General features: G+C 50.5%; 1 protein-coding gene across 1 annotated transcript in view; it reads left to right on the forward strand.

The window, feature by feature from the left end:
- MAP3K13 (mitogen-activated protein kinase kinase kinase 13) overlaps positions 1 to 21,135 on the forward strand; it is a 50,509-nt gene that overhangs the window by 17,482 nt on the left and 11,892 nt on the right. Inside the window, exons 5-9 of the mRNA XM_075555617.1 lie at positions 3,849 to 4,007; positions 4,686 to 4,794; positions 14,488 to 14,597; positions 15,404 to 15,520; positions 16,371 to 16,508. Of these exons, the coding sequence (XP_075411732.1) occupies positions 3,849 to 4,007; positions 4,686 to 4,794; positions 14,488 to 14,597; positions 15,404 to 15,520; positions 16,371 to 16,508 (633 nt within the window). The remainder of the gene's footprint in view (positions 1 to 3,848; positions 4,008 to 4,685; positions 4,795 to 14,487; positions 14,598 to 15,403; positions 15,521 to 16,370; positions 16,509 to 21,135) is intronic.

The raw sequence follows: 21,135 nt of genomic DNA on the forward strand, positions 1-21,135 counted from the left end.
TACGAGCCCCTAATAAAATGATTTTTAAAAAAGAAATAACTGAAAAAGGATGAATCTGTTCTCGACCACTAAATTTCTACCCTCACCTCGCCTTTTTATACAAACACAAAACAGACATTTCAAAGTAAATTAGTTCAGAGTTACATAATATAATTTAAATAAGAAACACAACATTTAAAAAGTTTTTAACAACTGCAGTACGCCCCATACCTTGAGCTGGATGAGGACCTGGATCTGTGGACACGGAGGTGGAGAGGAGGCGTGGAGAGAGAGTCATTGTGTGGAAGGGGAATCTCCTTCCATAAACTCAACCGGTAGCTGCTTTCCAGGAGGGCTGTTTTTGTTTTTTACCTTCTTTGCTTTTTTTTTTTTTCACTAGGACCTGGGCTGGCTTTCTCTAAAAAAAAAAAAAAAAAAAAATTGTCTTAATGTGATCTACTATGTCATCAGCAATATCAGTAATACGGTTAGCCAGTACCTTCGCATGATGATTCTTTTCAAAAGTCTCTCTTAGAACCCATGTTTTCTATCTAAAAACAGAACAAAAAGTCACAAAAACTAAGAAAATTATAGCAAAACGCCTAGAACACTGCCCCCAAAGGTTTAAAAAACGTGTATGAACAGCGCCAACTGATGCCGAGTGACGGAAACACAAACTGCTTTTGTTTCCAAAACTCACGCGCACGGGGTCGGATTCCAATGTTTTGTTCGAGCTCCGATGCAAAATTTTCTCAACATTTCATGTCGAAATCCGATTGTGTTGAATACTGATGTGGTCGAGTACTGGGCTTTACTGTATTCAGGCGCCTCTGTAGCAGGCGCAGGGAGCTTCTTTCTGCCAGGGCCACTTGGATATGCATAGCGTCATCCGCGGGCCATCCTGGTCCAACATTTCGTTCCCTCCCCTCGGGTGTGGTGGCTGGCCCTGCTTCTCTTTGGTGAGGCTGTGCTGTTAGCTGGTCAGGATGACTTCCCAGCCCTCGCACGGCCCACAGGCCGGATGCTCACCACCCCTGATCCGCAGCTATGGTTTAATGTTGTTATTGCTTGTTGGTTTTCATTTTCCAGGGGTTTCTGTGGGGGCAGCTTCTTTTGCTAATCTTTATCAGTCTTTCTTCCGAGCTTATAAGGCTTTGCTAAATTTGTTATATGGTTTTTTGTATTTTTGTAGATTTTTATAAAAATCATTTTATTGGGGGTTCTTACAGATATTATGACAATCCATAAATCAATTATATAAGCCTAACTTGTACAGATAATGCCAGCATCATTTTCAAAATGTTATCTTTCATCTTGAGCCCTTTGATATCAGCTTCTCTTTATTCCCTCCTGCCCTCACCCACCACCCTCTTGAGTCCTTTATATATATATAAAATAGTCATATCTTACAGCATCTGATGTATCCCTTCATCTACAATTCTGTTATTCGTCCCCTCCAAGGGGGTTATACAGCCCCTTGCTATCAGTTCCCCTTCCCCCCTTCTCCCCCTCCCTTCCTATAACCTCATGGAATCGTTACTCCCATTATTGTTTCTGAGGGGTTTATCTAGCCTGGATTCTGTGTATCAAAAGCTCTTATCTGTACCAATATACAGATGCCGGTCTGGCAGGATTTGTGAAGTAGAACTGATAATAGTGAGGGGAAGAAGGATTAACAAGCTAGAGAAATGTTGTATGTTGGTGCTATACTGTATCCTGGATCTGTCGGCCCTTCCGTATGGCCCTTCTATGAGGGAATGTCCAGTTATCAACAGGGGGGCTTTGGGACTCCATTCTGACCCATCTCCTTCATATCGATATAATTGTTTTTGAATTTCTGATACCTGTTCCCATCAACACTTCGTGGTCGCACAGGCTGGGGTGTTTCTTTCATGGGGACTTAGTTGTTTCCCTGCTAGATGACTGCTTGTTTGACTTCAAGCCTTTGAGACCCCAGAGGCTATATGTTTTAGTAGCCAGGCACCGTCCATTTTCTTCACCACATTTGCTTATGCACCCGCTTTATCTTCAGCGATGCTGCCGGGAAGGTGGGGATCATACAATGCCACCTTATTAGAACAAAGTGTTCATGTGTTGAGGGAAGACTTGAGTAGAGGTCCAAAGTCTGTCTGCTACTTTAATGTAGTAACGTATACATATACGTACATAGACCAATACTGCTATCTTTAGATCTTAATGTATTTACACATATACATGTCTATATACATCTTCATGTAGTTTTTACTTCCCAGTTCTTTCCTGTCTTCCCTCCTGTTCCACTATCATGCTCACCTCTCAGACAGACAAACTCGCTGCTGTGGAGTGGATTCTGACCCAGAGCAACCCTACATGGCAGGCAGAACTACCCCGAGGCTAAAGTTAACAGCGTTTCCTCATACTTATTGTACTTCAACCCTTAGAAGTAGCAACTAACAGCTTTTAGGCTTAAGACCAAAATAATCCATTGGGCCCACTCTGACTCGGGGCACCCTCTGTGTGTCTGAATGGGACTGAGCTCCTGGAGTTTTACAGGCTGGTTTCTCAGGAACCAATTATCGGGTTTTTTTTTTTCAAGGAGCCCCTGAGTGAATTCAAGCCTTCAGAGTTTGGGTTAGCATGCCACACGCTAACCATTTGCCCCAACCAGGGACTTCTAACCCACTGCCATCGAGTCAATTCCGACGCATAGAACGGTGCCTGTGAATTTCCAAGACTGAGCTTGGAAAGGCTCATCTGTCTCTCGAGGAGCGGCTCGTGGTTTTGAACTGCTGACCCTGCAGATTTCCTAGCATGTAACCACTACACCACCGGGGCTCCTCAATGAGCAGTCTCTGTTGATTGGAACTTAACAGCCACGGAATGGGAGAAAGGGGAAATGTGGAATCATTTGTCTTCTGGGCACAGTGCCTTCCTTGGGCTTATTCCAAGTTATATTCCCACCAGAAACGTGCAAGAAGGTGTTCTCAGTCTCGTCAGCAAATATGTTAGCAAGCGTGTGGCTTTTGGCTAACTGGGTAGGTGAGAGGTGGCGTCTTGGGGACGGGCTCAGTTTGCACTGCTCCTAGCGTGATTTTGAGCATCTTTACATGTTTAGAGCCTTTGTGATTTCCCATCCATGCACTGCTCATGTCTGTGTTCGTTTTTATCTTTATTCTTACCTTTCGTAAGAGTATTATATATTAGAATATTTCTTGCTTATATGAATTGCAACCATTTTTCAGATCTAGTTATTTTATTTAATGATGGGCTTTCTCCTCCCCTCACGTGATATTTTGTCTTGTTCCTTAAAGCGGTTGAACGCATTACTCTTTCCTTGTGGCATCTACATTTTGTAGTTAGAAAGCCTTCCCCAACCAAGACGATATGAAAACACCCCACATTTCAATCAAGGATTTCTGTGGTTTTATTTGTTATACTTAATCTTCAGTTCATTTGGAATTTATCAAGATGGGATATGTATCCAATTTCATTTTTCCCCAGATAAACTAGCAGTTATCTTAATCGCATTTATTGGATAACCAATAACATTTCTTCCCAACTGGTTTGAAATGTCCCTTCTGTCATATGTTCAATTCCTGTATCCTGTGTGGCCTATTTCTAGGTTTCTGTTCCCTTGCGGGTAGCTGGCTGTCTAGCCGCACAGCATGAATGGTGTCTTCAAGCCCAGTAGTGCTGGTTTCTTTTCATCGGTTTGTCTTCTGCGGAGCTTTCCTGGCTATTGCAGTTCTGCTTCTCCAGTAGAGGCATCAGCCAGACTAAAATTGGGCATGTGTAGTGCTTGGATGAAGGCTAAAAAAAGAAGGGAAACAGCAGTGAGTATACAAATGTGTCTTTCTGAAGCATCTGTGTGTGCTCCTGGGCTGCCCTAGGTCCTTCGGAGTGGTGCTTTGGGAGCTGCTGACAGGCGAGATTCCGTACAAAGACGTGGACTCATCAGCCATTATCTGGGGTGTTGGAAGCAACAGCCTGCACCTTCCAGTTCCTTCCACTTGCCCTGACGGATTCAAAATTCTGATGAAACAGACGTGGTAAGGAATAGGTTCCCTTCTCCCTCCAAGCTCTATCAAATCCTTCCGAAAAGAACAGGGACATCCCAATATGTGTCTGCAAAGACGAGCCACTTTGGAGTTTGAGAAGCTTGAGTTAAATCCTCGCACTCCATGCTATTGAATCGATTCCTGGTCAGTGACCCTATAGGGCAGGGCTCCCAAGACATTTAAAAAAAAAAATTTTTATGGGAGTAGAAAGCCTCGTCTTTCTCCTGAGGAGCATCTGGTAGTTTTGAACTGCTGACCTTGCAGTTAGCAACCCATGTCACCACCAGGGCTTAGTTTCCATCTTGGTTCTGCCCTTTCCTCTCTGGTGTGGGACATGTCCTCCACACGTCAGTTTTCTCATCTATTCATAGAGTTACGTGATGATGATTACATTTTTAGAAGGATTTTGTTAAATAAAGCAGATAGCTTGATATCTGGGACCTTAGTAAATGAGGGCGATTACTTGACTGGTCCTCGGGGACTGCCAGCAAGCACTGTCATCACTACAAGTATTGCTACATGGCATTTGCCTTTTGCTCCACGGTCTATGAAAACAGAGCTGCAGCCGGGCTGGCTAGTACCCAGAGTCAGAAAGGCCCACAGAGTATCATAGACTCCCCGCCTCCTGGACAGTATCCCTGAACTGCGCGCCCCGCCTCTGACTTTCAGGCAGAGTAAGCCTCGCAACCGGCCTTCTTTCCGGCAGACGCTCATGCATCTGGACATCGCGTCCGCGGACGTGCTGGCCACCCCTCAAGAAACGTACTTCAAGTCCCAGGTAAGTTGGGAAACTGTCCACCAGGTGGTTCTGAGCAGACGGGCCGAGAACACTGCGGGAGGAAGAGGAACTCGCCCTTCGGTTTTCAGCACAATTACCTAACTGCAGTCATGGCCAAAGAGTCGTCACGCACTGCACGGTGCACACACGGATCTCGGTGGGAAGCGCACAGTGGGACAGAGAAGAGAGGGACAGAAACGAGAGTGTATAGCAGATGCACAGGGCTGGAATTAGAGTGTTTGCGTTCGTGAAAGTGTTGTTTTCAAAGAATCCGACAAGTGGAAGTACAGAGGAGGGAAGCTAAGTACTAGAGACAGCCGAGATGCAATTAGGCCCAGAGAGAGGCAGCACACAGCACCTGTAGCACAAAATACAACCTAACTCCATGGATTGGTTGGCCTGGGCTGCCTTAGGATCTTGAAAACAAGGTGCATCCCTTTAGCTCATGACCTGCAGTTGGCAATTGGGGCCAGGTGGTTCTTCTGCTGGCTCTGAGAGGGCTTAGCAGGTACCTGCAGTCATTTGCGGGTCACCTGGGAGACTGGCTGGGCCTCACAGGCCTCCTCACAAGCTTGGCAGGTGGCTGGCTAGTGGGGAGAGTGCCCCGGTGTTTGCATCCTGCCTGCTAATATCCTCTTGGCCCAAACAAGTCACCGATTCTAGGGCCGACTTCTCCACTTAGCAAGGAGCTCTGCAGCACACATGGTAAGGACATGGATATGGAGAGCGTGTGTGGCTCTTCCACATGCTGCACACGGCAGAAGGTGGACGGTCTGTTGCGATGCATGGGGGTGGGGCTGGTGCCGTGTATATGCCAAGCTGCCTACTCTTACAAGACCCAGGCAATATCAAAGGGGATAAAGTGCGCTGACATGGGGCTTTGGCAGCTAATGGGATGATTTAGCTTGACACGTGCTGAATTTAACTATCAAGTCAAAGCGATGGCCCTTGAGTCCCTTGCAACTCATAGTGACCCGGTCGGACAGGATCGAACTGCTCCGGAGGGTTTCTGAGAGGGCAGGTCTTGCTGAGAGCGTAAAGACTTGTCTCCTGCAAAGGTTTGGATCACCGACTTGTGGTCAGCAGCCCCCTGCTGAACCCAGGGGTTCAGCTGAACCAGGCCTCCTGGAATTCCGCTGTCGGGTTCACCTAAGATCTTCATTCTCATATCGTTTTGTCTCCCTTGGGTTTCTAAAGTGGATTTTTACATAGTGAATTCTATCTAGTAGTATCTACTAGATTCATTCTCAGAAAAGGCTTTATTAATTGGTGTTTCAACCTCCTCCTCACAGCGCCCAGCCTCCAGGGGGCGATGAGTTTAGCTGTCTGGAAAGTATCTGATGAAGGGGTCCTGGGCTTTGGGAGAGGTGTTGGCTCTGGGAGTCCCAGTCAGAGCCAGGGAGTCCCTGCCTCCTGATGCCTGGTAAGCCCAGGGACATCCTGGCTGTCAGACACTGGGGATGCCTGACTAACAGGACACCTTCTTTGTGTTTGTGCAGTTTCCAGGGAATGGCCAGTCAGAGACTTGACCTGCTGCCCCAAACACACTTTCTGGGATTCACAGTGCAGCTCTCTACTCTGTGCCTCTAAGTAGCCAGGTGTTCTATTGTGTTTAGTGTTTCTGAGGAATTTCAATGCAATGTTTGCTCTCAGAACATGAGAGGCTGTAGGAGGCTGACATCATGATGTTTCCCATGTCATTTGAATTGCATTCAGGTATATTCTCTTAGCATTAAGTAAACAATTACCTAGCTAGTCAATATATCTTGATATGCGGCACCAGATAAGAAATCACTCAAAAAAAAAAAGAAATCACTCAACTACCTTTTCCTGTTAGTATGCAGGAAAGGCGTAGGGCCTTTTGGGCCATGAGAGAGACTAAAAGTGAGAATTCTCAGGGTCGTATTTCAAACTCCAAGATATGGTTGCAATTATAGTTTTTCTTTCTATATAGCGGCAGTTCTCAACATGTAGTCACCCGATTCCTAACAGTAGCAAAATGACAGTGAGGAACTGTGTGAAAAGGTCGCAGCTTGAGGAAGGTTGAGAACCGCTGCTTTATAGTAACACCACGTGTCCCACAATTCCGAAATGCCTTTCCTGTAAAGCTTCAGAGTCACATGTCATTGAGACCGTGTAGCTGTGTACACAAAGGGGAGTCACCCTTAGGGTTCCAGTTCACGCATGTGCGGGTTTGTGCCAAACGAAACATGCTGGCTCGTGTCTCTGTGATCAGTGGAATGCAGTAGACAACCCTCTCGGTAACACATTTGTCTCAGTCTTGGGAAGGTGCCTTCAAAAGGAAGGGCCCATCAAAACTGTAACTGGATCTGGTCGGCCAGTTAAATTCAAGGCAGAGAAGTCAGCTCAGATGGTTACAGAGTCTTTATCGGGGGGAGAGGGGCAAAAGGGTACTCTTGATAGATTTTCCCAAGGGACCCAGGATGACCATGGAGGCTTATGGTGAAGAAGTTATATATATAACTGCATCAGTGAGAAAAAGCCCAAGGAAGTTACATCAAGGAATTTTCCCTTCCAACGATGTGGCGGCTGCTTGTTCTTTGAGGTAGCAAGACCTGTCCTTAGAGAAATTCCACGGGGAAACCCGCCACTCCCTGTCCATCCAGCAGCCCTGACCCTCCCTTGGGGATGCCGAGGCTGTGGACGGACATGGTAGAAATCACCAATCATAGAATTCTTTAGGGGGAAGGGCCAGGGAGATGGAAACACCTCCTTCGGAAGTATATAGACTTAGATGAGGGCTATGTTGAGAAATAATAGCTTCATGGTTTTTTTTAATAAAGGTTTCCATTATTTTGGAGCAAGACTTTTTTTTTTTAACTTGCCCTCATATTAGGAAAACTTCACATTCTAAACAGGTAGTACTTGAGTGTCCACAGAATATCACTTCTGACACCGGTGCAACATTTTTAAAGCAGTGTTTTAGGCCACTAAATGCCCCACAGTCAGTATCCGCACCTGTACAAACTCACGTTTAGCCCCAAGATACTCACAGCATCCAGTTAAAATTGAATCCGGAAAATCTTCCTTTGAGGCAAGAATGAGGGAGGGGGTGTCTTGCTGCGTTGATCACATTGTAGGTTTTAGTTCCCTGCAGCTGGAGAAACTCCCAAGGGGGGGCTTTGAGTGAAATCTGCTTAATCCTGAATCAGCTAAGCAGATTACCGTATATACTCGTGTATAAGCTGAGTTTTTCAGCACATTTGTTATGCCGTTTTTGTGGTAAACTTAGATGCCTTGGCTGTTATTCCAGTCTGCTTATACAGGAAGTAGATACAAAGTCCAAACCCCTTTCGTTGTTACTGTCTTGGCTAACTTCCCATGGGAATGCCCTCCCAGACTTAGAGTCTGAGTGATTTAGTTCTGCTCTTGTATTGATTGCCCTAACATAGGATAAGGGAACCGGCATGAGAAGAGCCAGGACACAGGATGTGCAGCAGGCAGGTGCCTTTGTGCCCCTTTCAGAACATCAGTATGGTCTGAAGGGGGCAGGGCAGTCATGCCCAGGACGTAAAGCCTCTGCTACAGATGGTACCCCAGGTGGGAAAGATTATGACCAGGCAGATGTGCCCACACCCCAAGACGTGTCAAGCCCTGAGTATGTGAGGAGAGAGAGAAGGCGGGCTTGGAGACCCCATCTCGCTGACCTTGTCGATGTGTTTGTTAATAGACACACGCTGACTCTCACCCCACCTCCCCCACTCGGTGATTGGCTGCAGTGACCAGGAATTTAGTCTGGTGACAAGCCTCGGGAAGACAGAACCAAAATGAAACGCTGAACACACGGCATCTTGTTGCTGCCCCAGTTCTGGCGCGTCGTCAGCCCACCCACAGGACCGAGTAGGGTTTCCTCAGAGGGTTTCCTGGTCCCTATCCTTATGGGGCCAGATCTCCGGGTCTCGCTGTGCACACCCACCGGGCAGGCTGCACCATCTGGGCCCCTTCCAGTTGTCATTCACCGTCCACCTTTCTCTCTCCTTACATCGTCCCGAGTCTGCTGTTCTTCCCCACTCCCTCGACTCCTCCAGACACCGACAAGCTGGCTTGTTTCTGGTGCTGAGTCAGACAAGCTCCGGCTCCTCAGAAGGATTAACCAACTAGCCAGTGAGACAGGACAGAAAGCGACCGGCCCCTGTGTCTGCACTCTTCCCCTGTCACTTAGTGCCATGTGGGCTGGGTGAACGACGACTTGCTCTCGCCTGAGCTTACTCATCCGCACGAGGAAAGCTGGTGGATTTTCCCATCCGCGCAGAGTGTCTGCAAGAATCAAATGAGGCAATAAAACAAGTGCACTGGAGACTATAAAGAACCGGTCAGCGGTAGGGTGTGATTACTTACCCGCTGCAAATAAATAAGGCAGGCGCTTGCATTAAGGGATGGAAGTGGGTGAGCTGAAACAAAAAGTGTTTAAAAGTGTCGACTGTAAAATCGATGCTCTGCGCTGGAAACCGTCACTGAAGTCATAATAAAAAGCTTTAGACAGTGGTAATCCTCTTTGGGGGTTGTTATCTCGGGGTGCCCTTTGGGAGGAACTCCTGAGCTGGAAGAGATGGCAGCTAGGGAGTGCCTGCTCATTGTGGCGTGGCTCTGCCCTCCCTCCGGGAGGAAGGACGGATGTTTGGCACACAGTCTTGTTTCCTCTATAGCAATCATGTACCTGAGACTCCCTTCCTCTTGCCTCCTCAGGGCCAGTTAGAAACCAATGTCCCTTAGCCCCTGGCCTCCACCTTCCACCAAAATTGTCAGCTAAGGAATAGTGTTAGTCTGGGTAGACTAGAGAAACAAAATTTATAGACATGCATATGTGTATAAAAAAGAGCTCTACATAATCAATAATTGTACATAAAGAAAACATCCCAGCTCAGTCCAGATCAAGCCCATAAGTCTGATATTAGCCCATATGTCCGATACCAATCTAGAAAGGCCTCTTCAGACTCACGAAACACATGCAATGACACCAAATGCAGGAAGATCACAGGCCAGTCAGTGGAAAGTCTTGTGGATCCAGTGGTGTTGTAAGCATCTCAGTGCTGTCAGGGGTCTCCACGTGGCTCCTCCAGCTCAGGGCACTAGTGTAGTTCCATGTGTCTTGTCAGCTGCAGTGTCTCCCAGGGAGAGAGCTGAGAAAAAGAGAGCGTCTTCCACCTCCAAGGAGGAATACTGGAGTTCCCAGAATCCCCAGCAGTAGGCCATGCCCGCACAGAGACTTCATTGGCTATGATCTGATTGACAGGCTAGGCTCCACCCCTTCACTCTTAATCCGCTCATATTGACAAACGATTAAATAACTACCCCAGGAATCCTGGTGGTGGAGTGGGTTAGATATTGGGCAGCTAGCTACAAGGTCAGTAGTTCAAGCCCACCAGCTGCTCTGCTGGAGAAAGATGAGGCTGCCTGCCCCTATAAAAATTTACAGCCCAGGAAACACACAGGGCAGTTCTACTCTGTCCTATAGGGTCACTGTGAATCAGAACGAACTGGATGGCAGTGATCAGAAATTCCTGCCAAGAGCCCGGCCGACTTTTTCTGAAAGAAGATGCTTGGTCTGCCTCTCATCAACAACACACGCGTAAAGAGGCAGCGTACATAGAACAGACGAAAAGAGCGACCAACTTCAGTACCAGCTTAGGTTCTTCTGAAGCGATTGCTTCATTCCCAGACAAGAACCCCTTTCACCCAGTAGGCTCCCTGTATTCAGTGACAGGTGGCACAGGTCTCTAGAAGACAGTTTAGCCCTCTCCCCAATCCCACCTACCTCGGAGGTCATGGGTCTGCATCTGAGCTCTTCCGGGACTCTGCTTTTTGCTCTCGCTTTCCTGTGGGTTCCTGAGAGTGCCTTAGTCACTATGGCCAGCAGAAATCCAGGGGCTGGAAGGTGCCCAGACACCACAGCTTAGTGTAGGGCTGGGGTGCCGTGACTTGGGGGTCGCCTCAGCAGCCATACCTTGGGAGGTGGAAAAAGGACTCGGGTGCCAGTTAAGTGCTGGGTTTTATGGCTTCTAAGACTCTTCTCACAAGGACCTCTGGTGAGGGTTAGCTCCTAACTGCAGAGGGCTGGTAATTGCCAGGTTGGAGGTTCAAACCCCCCAGCTACTCTGTGAGGGATAAAAGAGGCTCTCCACTCTCACAAAGATTGACCATCTCAGACACCCCAAGAGTAGTCCTACACCGCACAGTAGTCTGAGTCCAAATTGACTAGATGGCAGTAGACATTAGTGAGAGGCTTCTCATTGCTGTGAGTCGGAATTGACTCAATGGCAATCATTTTTAGGGTTTTTTTTGGGGGGGGTGGGGGACAGAGGAGGGCTAAGGCTTTTCTAAAGAGCCCCAATGGTGAAGTGGTTATGAACTTGACTGCTAACCAAAAGGTCAGTTTGAATACCCCTCCCCCCACCCAGCCACACACCACTTCTCTGTGGGAGAAAGATGTAGCAGTCTGCTTCTGTACGCATTGCAGCCTTGGAAACTATGGGGAAGTTATGCTGCCCTGTAGGGTCCATATGTGAGTCAGAATCAACTCAATGGCAACTGGTTTTGATTTGGAAGGCTCTTCTGGATAATACAAAGTTACCATGCTCAGCTGCTAACCGAAAGATTGGTAAATGACAGCCTCCACTACCCGGAGACCAGAAGCACTAGGTGGTTCCCGGCTCCCACCCTTGCTCCCTACCTAACATCTGCTGGGTGTTCCTTTATCAGTTGACCATCACTGCTCTCTGCTAAAAGATGGTGGTCCCCATGGGCTAGCACACCCTCGAGGCATTAATTCACCAACCAAGAGCGGTGCTCCTCAGGCGATGGCTGCAACTCCGCAGCTCACAAGCTCCCAAAGCTGCACAGCCATCCGTTCACACTCGGAATTCGTCCTTTATTCAAGGTCACTGCAGTGCTGCTTATGGCCCAATGACTTGCAGGTAACTTAGTGAAACCATGTGAAAGGTGCCTCCACTCCACTGATGGAGACTTTGATCCAGGTCACCCGGGAGTCTCTCAGAGGCCCCTCCTGCTCTGCCCAGGTTGGCTCCAGGCATGTCCGCTCACCCTCCAGGTCTTTGGATGTGCCCAGACTGGCCTGAATTGCTGCTAAATCTCAAATTGGAACTACTGTTACGTAGAAATGCCAACATGAACATCTCCCTGGGACAGGTTTTCTTTAAGGAGAACATGCTATGAACCAGTGCTTGAAGTTTTCCCTGTACATCTTGTTCCCTCTTTATAGAAAGGCACTGCTTTTTAGGGGTGTCTTGTCTTTTCTACGCCTGGTTGTGGCCCTGGAAACTACTCCACTGGGATCTTCTGCAGAGTGGAGTGGGAGATGTTGCTATCTATTGTTGTCATTGTAGTTGTGGAGAATATACACAGCAAAACATAGCCCTCATTACATTGAGTTGGGCACCTGTTCCCACCATCTTTAGCTGAGTCGTCTCTCCCATTTATAATCCAAGTGGGTTTTATGAAGGACGGAAGAAGTTTCAGGTCTTACAGTCTCCAAAGGGTACACGTTATTTCAGGGAAGCAGGCCTAGCCGCGACCTTGGGGAACAGCGCACCCACATGTGGTGACCTGAGGCCAGGGAGAGTACTGGGGGTGGGGGAGGGAAGAGCCTCGGAGAAAGAGGCTCTTAAGAGCTGGCCCTGAGAGGGCACACTTAGGCTGCCTCCCTCCTCCCACCTGCCTCTGTCTGGGAGCCTGGTAAAAAAAAGAACTGCCTTCCCTCCACCAGGGTCTTTCAAACCTCCGGCTATGGAGGAATGGCTGATGGTGTTGTTGACCCCATTGGCTGTGTTAAACCCACCTGGGTGATGCGATGGGCCTGGGCCTAGTTTGGGCTGCCCAGGTGTAACTCCCACCTGGCTGGGGGCTTGAATTGGAGCATGCTCAGTTAGGGGGTCCTCATAGGTGTTCAATGCTCTCCTGAGTTCTTCCCAACCTCCTTTACGGGGCCTGTGCAGGCACGGGAGGGGCAACCCCCATCCGGATTGCAGCTACCTAACACTACTTCAAAGTGTTGACCAGAGGGCAGGAAGAGCAGTGTTGCCCTGGAGCTCGGTCACACCTGCATGTTTGCAGAGAAGCTACTGACGGTTATTCCTGAACTTGAGGCCAGCAAATTGTTAGCAACCTCGATGCCTGAGCCAACCCGCCAACTGAGAGAGCCTTCTCTGATGATCAGCACGCATGAGAAGCTCTGGCCGGTGACAAACATAACAGAATGATCGTTTCTAAAGAACCGTGCTATCATTCTCTCTGCGGAAGGAAAGCCTTCTCTGTTGCCCCAGTGACCGGGGCATGGCTTCCTCCATGGCCCAGGCGTGGGCTTTCACGCGAGGTTAAATGCCATAGGACAGCTTTAGGGGACGTTCGTGCAATCAGGGGCATGGAGTTTCGCATGGAGCCCTCGCTGGAAAGGATCTGCACCTCAGTCTGTTCTTGAAAGGACAGTCTAGACACAATGAAGAAACCTCTCCTCTGGCCTAGTCTTCTTTTCTAGAAACTGCCTGTAGATCATGTTCCGGCAGAGCCTTCCCTGACTTCTAAAATGTAAATTAAACTGGCTTGAAGTCCTGTGCCCTGTGGAAGGTCCGTCTCCTCCCTAACACTCGGTCAATCCCCGAGGACGTTCTCCGGGCAGGCCCACTCTGGCTCTGCCCACCTAAACAGGGACATGTCTTCCCACATCTCCGCAGCATCTCCCTCCTCCGGGGAGCCCTCCCCTGCTTAGCTTGCTATTGAGCTTCACCTTTGACCCAGAGGTGAGAGTCAGCCCCTTTCCACTCACAATGTGAACGTGGGAGGCTCCACTGAAGGTTCCAGAAATTGGCAGAGGTTTAAGCCACTTGTTCGACACCCAAGCCTGTCCGAAATTTTGGCTGACCTACTAAATTGCTTGTTCACACTCCTGCTCTCTCCTCCTCCTTCCCTGTCTGTTCGTCTCTTCACCCCAAATTCCGGCATCATTTCTTAATACGTTTATGCCCATCCTCTGCTGTTCAGCCCCAGTGGGGGGGAGGGGGTCTTCTCCTGCAAACAACTCCTCCTGATGTTGACCCAAACAGAGCAAGGAGGAATACTCATACCATTTGTAGAACCAGAACCCGAACTCACTGCCATCCACTCAGTTCTGACTCACAGTGACCCTCCAGGGCAGCATAAAAAGTCCCGTAAGTTTCCCCAACTGTGGCTCTTAACGAGAGTAGAGAGCCCCATCTTTCTCCCTCCGAGCTGGAGGGTGATTTCCAGCTCAATGAGTCCCGACTGCGCCACCAGAGCTCCTGGCCAGTTGGAAAGATGGTCATATTCTCAGGGACACGTGGACCTCCCCAAGTTACCAGGCTAGCTCAGCCTCCACCTTGACTGGCATTGAGATCTGGTTCCCAGAGGCGAAGGCCAGTGTGCCAGCTGCGATGTTTCCGGTGGCCAGTGCAGCAGGGCAGTCTAAAAAGAGACGGTGTTGTACACTGGCCTCGATGTGCCGAAAAGAAAATGGAGTCGAGTTTGCAGCTAGACTAGCGTAAGCATCAATCAATACTTATTGAAACTCTATTCTGGATAAGACTCTTCAGTAGAGACATATTTAGGGGCAGGGGGTGGTGGGTGCTTGCGCCTGGACCCAGGTATGTCAGGGGTCGACGTTGCTAACACATGAACAAACTCTACTGTGCCTTCACCCAGGCTGAATGGAGAGAAGAAGTGAAAAAGCACTTCGAGAAGATCAAAAGCGAAGGGACTTGCATACACCGCTTGGACGAGGAACTGATCCGCAGGCGCAGAGAGGAGCTCAGGTCAGCTGGCCTCTCCCCTCCCCCACCCCCCTCACCCCCAGGTCTCCAGCTGACATCGAGAGGCCTCTTTGTGAAGCACTGGACACCCCCCTACACACACCTTCCTCCCGTTTTTCAAAGTCAGACTCTTTCAAACTTGTCCTAAAAGCTCGCCCTTCTCCGTGTCCTCTCTCTCCAACTCAGGGATCTTCCAAAGTAGGCCAGTGAAAGTGCGGCCTGTTGGGTCAGCTCCTGGCCTGGGTGCCCTGGGAGGCCAGGGATGGAGAGTATTTCAGCCCATCCTCCAGTAAGAGGCGCACACCCACCGTGGGCACCCGTGACCACAGCAGCAGAGAAGGCATGCTCTGGGCCGTGGGTCAGTGCACACACACCAGCTGGCCGTGGCGTCAGCTTTAACTGCGACGGTCCTGAGGATGAGTGGGCTTTACTGCGCCCTTCCTCAAGACGCGGATACCCAAAGCCGTTGTTAGGTTCGCGAACAGAGCTGGGACGATCAGGGTGGATCCTGGCAGCCTGCCTGAAAGGCCGTACCGCAGACACAAATCACCGTGGGGTTTGAACAGGGGCTCTTCTGCGACACACACACACACACACACACACACACGGACAAGGATAAACAAGTATTGAACTTGCCTGTCCTCTCCCCAGCTCCCTGCTCTCTGTTAGTGCACAGAATGAAGGAGCCTGGGGCGTTGAGGGTCCTTAGGCCAATGCTTTTGAGACACACCCTGTTCCTTACGTCCTTACAGCCGCCCCTCCTTCCCCGCCGGGTACCCGCTCAGCTAACCCTGCACTCTGTCCGCCAGGCATGCCTTGGATATCCGGGAGCACTACGAGAGGAAACTCGAGCGAGCCAATAATTTATACATGGAGCTGAGTGCCATCATGCTGCAGCTGGAGATGCGGGAGAAGGAGCTCATCAAGTACGTACCCAGACCGGCGACTGTCCTCGCGGACTTGCGTCAGCCGTCAGCAGAAAGGAGTCACGCCTCCCCAGTGCTGCCCCTCGCAGCCGGCATGTGTTGTAGTCATTCGCCCAACCTTGCTTAAGGGCTGGACGGCACACAGGGCCCGGCAAGGCTCACGAGCATGGAGCCGCCCCCGGGGCTGCTGCTGGGCCTCGGCACGTGCATTGAACAGGCTTTGCTCTGCAGTGGGTCGCTCAGACGCTCAGGGCCATCGGGTCAGTACTGGCTCCCAGCCCCCCTGGAAGTCAGAGTAGAACCACCCCAGTGACTGTAGCTCTTTCCGGGAATAGAAAGCCTCATCTTTCTCCTGCAGAGCAGCTGGTGGGTTCAAACTGCTGACCTAACGGTTCGCAGCCCAACGCAGAACTCCACCCCCACCCCCAGAGTGCCCGCAGTGTGGAGAAGGTGTCCTTGTTTCAAGAAGAGCTTTGCTTATGTCAACTTAAATAAGTTTAAGTCAGTTGCTGTGGGGTGAGCTCCAGTGGTGTGCTTGGAGCAGAGCGACGCTGTGTGACCTTTTGGAAGCAGGTTGCCAGGCCCTTCTTCCTAGGCGTCTCTTGGGAGATTTTGACCCACCCACCTTGGGCTAGTAGGTGAGCGCTGAACCAGGTGTACCCACTGCTTGTCCCTTAGGGCATCCATGAGCTGTAGAGCAGAACCAGGTCAGGGCCAGGCCACTGCAGTGTCCTCTCCCCGCCACATCACCTGCGTCTGCTAACCCGGAGCCCAGATCTGTGGGTGGAAATAGCTGGTAGAACCCGCTGCTGCCACAATACAGAGAGATCTCTTTTCTTTCATCCTGCAGGCGGGAGCAAGCTGTGGAAAAGAAGTATCCCGGGACCTACAAACGGCACCCCGTCCGCCCAATAATCCACCCCAGTGCCATGGAGAGGCTCATGAAGAGGAAGGGCACGCCGCACAAACCGGGGATACAGGCCAGACGGTGAGCACCCCAGCCAGCCCCGTGCTCAGGGGAGGCTAGAGAGGCCCGGGAGTGGGGCAGGACACCGCCCCCCTGGGGAGGAAGCTGTCTCAGAGGAGGATGAGCATGCCCATTCTATAGCCTGGGGCTGGGGCGGAGAGAGGGCATCTGTAGCCCAGGGCTGGGGCGGAAAGAGGGCAAAACGGACTCCCACTACTGCCTCCCATCCTTCCGATGCCCACTCACCATCTCCCTTCCTCCCTCCCTCTAGGACAGGTAGAGCCGCTAACCTGTCTGAGGGCTCTGCCCGCCAGCCTTCAGTTGGCACTGAACTACGGGGTCACCAGGGCTCCGCTTCACCGACGCTAGGAATCTGGTTGTAGGGATTTATTGTCTTTGCACGGAATCATGTGAAGAAAAGAGAATTAAACTGCGGGCAGACAGACCTGGATTCAAATCCTGGCTCTGCCTGTTATTAGAAGCTGTGTGAGTTTTGGGGTGTCACTTAGCCTTTTTCCATCTCAGTGATGCTTTTTCTTTTGATGACCTCTAGTGCTCAGCACTGGGCCAGTCATTCCTGATTTGTGACACATTGGCTCACACAAGACCCTCTTTGATGTACTCATTGAGTGAGCTATTTTTAGTAATGTAGAGAAATGCCTGTGATCCCACCACCAAGTTCAAAAGCAAGGACTTTCAACCAAAACTATACTTGGGGGTCTTCTTTGAACCAAAAAACCCCAAACTCACTGCCATCAAATCGATTCCAATGCATAGGGACGGAACCCATTGCGGCCCTGGGCAGGTGTCCAAGCCTGCAGATCATTCCAGGAGCAGGCAGCCTCATCTTTGTCCTGAGGAGTGGCTGGTGGGTTTGAATCACCGACCTTTCAGTTAGCAGTCCAACCCTTAGCCAACAGCCCCACCGGGGCGCTCAGGGGCAAAATGACCTAATCTCCCTGTTGGGAAACAAGGCAGGGTGTGCACTGCATAGCAAACCAATCTCTTAACCAGCATTCGGAAACAGGGGCGCCCCACTAAAACAGGGCACAGCTAAAAAGGGGCAGCTATACCACTCTGCATGCGAGGCACTTTCCGTCACCATGACAGTAATCAGTCTCCTTATCAGGTTCCCGAAAGAGCGCACCAGGCCTCTTCCGAGTCTCCCGTTCCGGGGTTTTGACCCATGAGTCTCCCGGCTGCAGTTGTCACTCTGCTTTTGAGACTCCATGTCTTTCCCTCTGGCGGCCATGGCTGAGCCAGTGTAAGCTCACTCAAGCCCTGACCTGCCTTGCACTTTCCCCGATTCCCCGCTCCGTGGGCTTGGGGTGGGGTCTAAATGAGATGACGTAGGAGGAGGGGCTTCCAAAAAGTCTGTGGGAAAGTCCAGACCTTGTTTCTGGCTGCCCCAGTAAGATTCTGTCTCGGAGAAGTCATGGGGCGCCTTTCCGTGCCTCTGGCACAGTAGCCGTGGGTTGCAATGGACCTCACCGCAGTGATGGGCCCATTTCTTATTTCCACAGACCTTTTGAGGTCCCTGGGTGGTCGGTATGTGAAAAACCTGCAACCCAGTAAGGCAGTGTTAACAAAGTGGGGGGCATGGGGGTAATCCAGGGTGCGAACCGACAGCAGCCTCACTGCCGTTGAGTCGATTCCGACTATGAGTGCGCCTGCGGGGCGGGGCAGACTGCCCCTGCGGGTTTCTGAGACTCTTTACAGGAGTAGAAAGCCCCGTCTTTCTCCCTCGGAGCAGCTGGTGGTTTCAAACTGCTGAGGTGAGCAGCCCAGCACAAACCCCACCCCGCCGCCAGGTCTCCTTGAAAACGCAGATGCCTACACTTCATCCCGCATTACGGGCTATCCGACAAATGCTTTTCATGCTGGGGGGCGGGGTGGCTGAAATCATAAAGTTTTTTGGAAAGGGGGTGGTAGGCTAAAATAAGTTTGGGAGCCTCTGAGACAGAGGCTGCATGTCCAAGGCCGTATGTCTTGACAGGAGCAGATAGCTCTATCTTTCTCCTGTTGGGTGGGAAAGTATCTAGCAAATCTTAAACCTGACCCCTGCTGCTGAGTCGATCCCAGCCCAGAGCAAGAATCGCCTGGAGATCTCGGGTTCTGGTTCCGGGGGAGGCAGAGGACGATACAGGTGGTCTAACGGGAATTCGCTGGTTTGACACCTGGGACCTAAGGCAGGTGCCGGCTTCTGTGCCTCAACCTGGCCACACCAGACACAGCAGTGCCAGGATACCTGCCCTAACACATCATCACGGGTCTGGCTGGCGCAATTGTACAGCGATAGTAAGTAAAGATTATAGTAAAGTCATAGAGAGCATGAGAGAAAAAAGAGAGATTGAAATAATGGAGTCAGACACATTTCATAGTAGCATGCTCACCTCAGCCTCGCTTGGTGGTCCACGTGGAGAGAGAGATATTTAATGCAAATCAAGGCTTTTATATTCTCTGAGGACATGCAAGCCCCTAATTACAGGTAAAGACATACGTCACAGGAAGGGGTTGTGCTATAGGTTATTCGGCAATGGAAGGGGGTGGTCTAGGGGCATACACGCAATAGGAAGAGGAGGGGTTGGGGGCATACATGGCAAGATGGGAAGATGGCAGCCTAGCTGAGCAGGTCTGACCTGTTCCCTGGCACCATTATCAGTTGGGTGTGAACTCCATCTACAGGCCTTCAGGGAGGAATAACCCATTGTTCTTAACAGCAGAGAGCTGGGCCTGCCTTGGTCTGGTGTCTGCCTCAAGGGGAGTAACTTTTACCATTAGCTGCCAGCAGGGTCCTAAGTCTAACATATTTGGGGGAGCCAACTTGGGAGAAATCTTTCTGTGTCCCGCGCAGCAGATGTCGAAGCAGTGTCTTACCGTTTACAGCGTCCTTGGCAGTCTACGAGACACCTCAGCATGCTTAAACCGCGTGTCTCCCACTATTCCACGTCCCGTTTTTCTGATAAGGGCACGGAGGGTCAGAGAGGTGAGCCGGCTTGTGTTCACCACAACGCTAGGAAGCAGCCAAGCACTGGAAACCAAGCTCACTGGCACCGAATGGCTGCCAACTCAGCAACCCTGTAGGACCCTGTAGAGCACAACTGCCCCGGTAAGCTTCCACAGCCATCTCACCTTTCGCCCATGGAGCAGCTGGCGGTTTTGATCCACTGACCTTGTGGCTCCTGGGGAAGTGACAGCAGGTACCATTTGATCACAGAGCGTAGGTTCTTTCCATCAGAAGCAACCTGCCTCTAACAACGGAAGGGCCCGGAGGCGCAATCACACAGCGATGAAATGAAAAGATCATAGGAAAGTCATAGAGGATGGGAAAGATAGGGGAGAGGGTAAAATGAAGGAGTCAGACACATGGTATGGTAGAATGCGCACTTCAGTCCCTCTTGGTGGTCCACGTGGAGGTGAGAAGAGAGAGGGAACCTTTACTCTCTTGGGACATCTATAGGTAGCATAAGACATGCATGCTTAGTAGTTACATACGCCACAAGGTGGGTGATATCTACATTAGGGTCCCTGAGCTCACAGGTGAATTGGGGAAGGTATGAGGGGGCTGGGTGACATGCGGGAAAAATGACAGAAGGATGGCTGCTTCTGTCGGGAGACAGAATCTACCACGTGCTCACTTTAAGGCAGCCTAGCTGTTAGCAGAGAATCTGAGGGAATGATATTTAAAACAGGATCAAGTACTTGGACTTTAATTTACCAAAGCGGACGCTTCCCTGCCGTGGAACACCAGCATTCCAGATTCCCTCTGTTATAAGTTAGGGAGGATAGTCCTCGCCATGTTTCCTCAGTGCTAGTTCCCTACATCTTCCTTAATCTCTGCCTCTCCTTTTTAGGAGATCCGAGGGGGCTCCCAAGGGTTCATGGGAAAACTCCACAATCTTGTAATCCCATTTTCCCGTGAGCTTGTGAAGCCCCCTGGCATGCAGACCCCCTTAGTGGGCTCTGCTCACTTGGAGCCGGCTGGCGGATCCATTACTGCTCTCCCTCGTCTTGCCCTTCTTGTGTCCACCCTGTGTCTCCTGGTAGTGTCACAGCCTCGTGAGTCACCTGGGGAGCTGGTTAAAATGTAGCCCTGGCGGAGGCATCAGTGTATCTGGGATGGAGCGGAGACGCGCTGGCCGGGGCCCTGCTTCAGAGGCTTTCAGCCCACCCGCTCCCAGGCCCTGCTATAACCGGGTGCTGTGTGCACAGATGTGTCTAGCTGGGTCTCAGTAAAAGCCCCGGGACCACCTCAGTCCACATCCCCTGGGGGCACCATGGCCTGCTGACCACAGAACGTTGACATCTGGGACAGGAAGCCACGAAGCCCAGAAGCACAATGCCCTCCCCATCTCATCACAAACCAGCACCTCAGGGCCTTGGGTGCTAAGGCAAGCCTTTGCTTGCATTTCTGAAAGAGATGGCAGCCCCTCTCAGCCTTGATTATTCGGGGTGTGGTCCTCCGTCCAGCATCTTCTGGGAGCTTGTGAGACATACTGACTCGGGCCCTACCCTGGACCTCCTGATCTAGAATCCTGAGTACCAAGACTGGTGAGGCGCAGAACTACCATATATACTTGAATATAAGCTGACCTGAGTATAATCCGAGGTACCTAATTATTACCTGGGAAACCAGAAAAACTGATTG

This window comes from Tenrec ecaudatus, chromosome 8 (genome assembly GCF_050624435.1).
Source record: "Tenrec ecaudatus isolate mTenEca1 chromosome 8, mTenEca1.hap1, whole genome shotgun sequence".
NCBI lineage: Eukaryota > Metazoa > Chordata > Mammalia > Afrosoricida > Tenrecidae > Tenrec > Tenrec ecaudatus.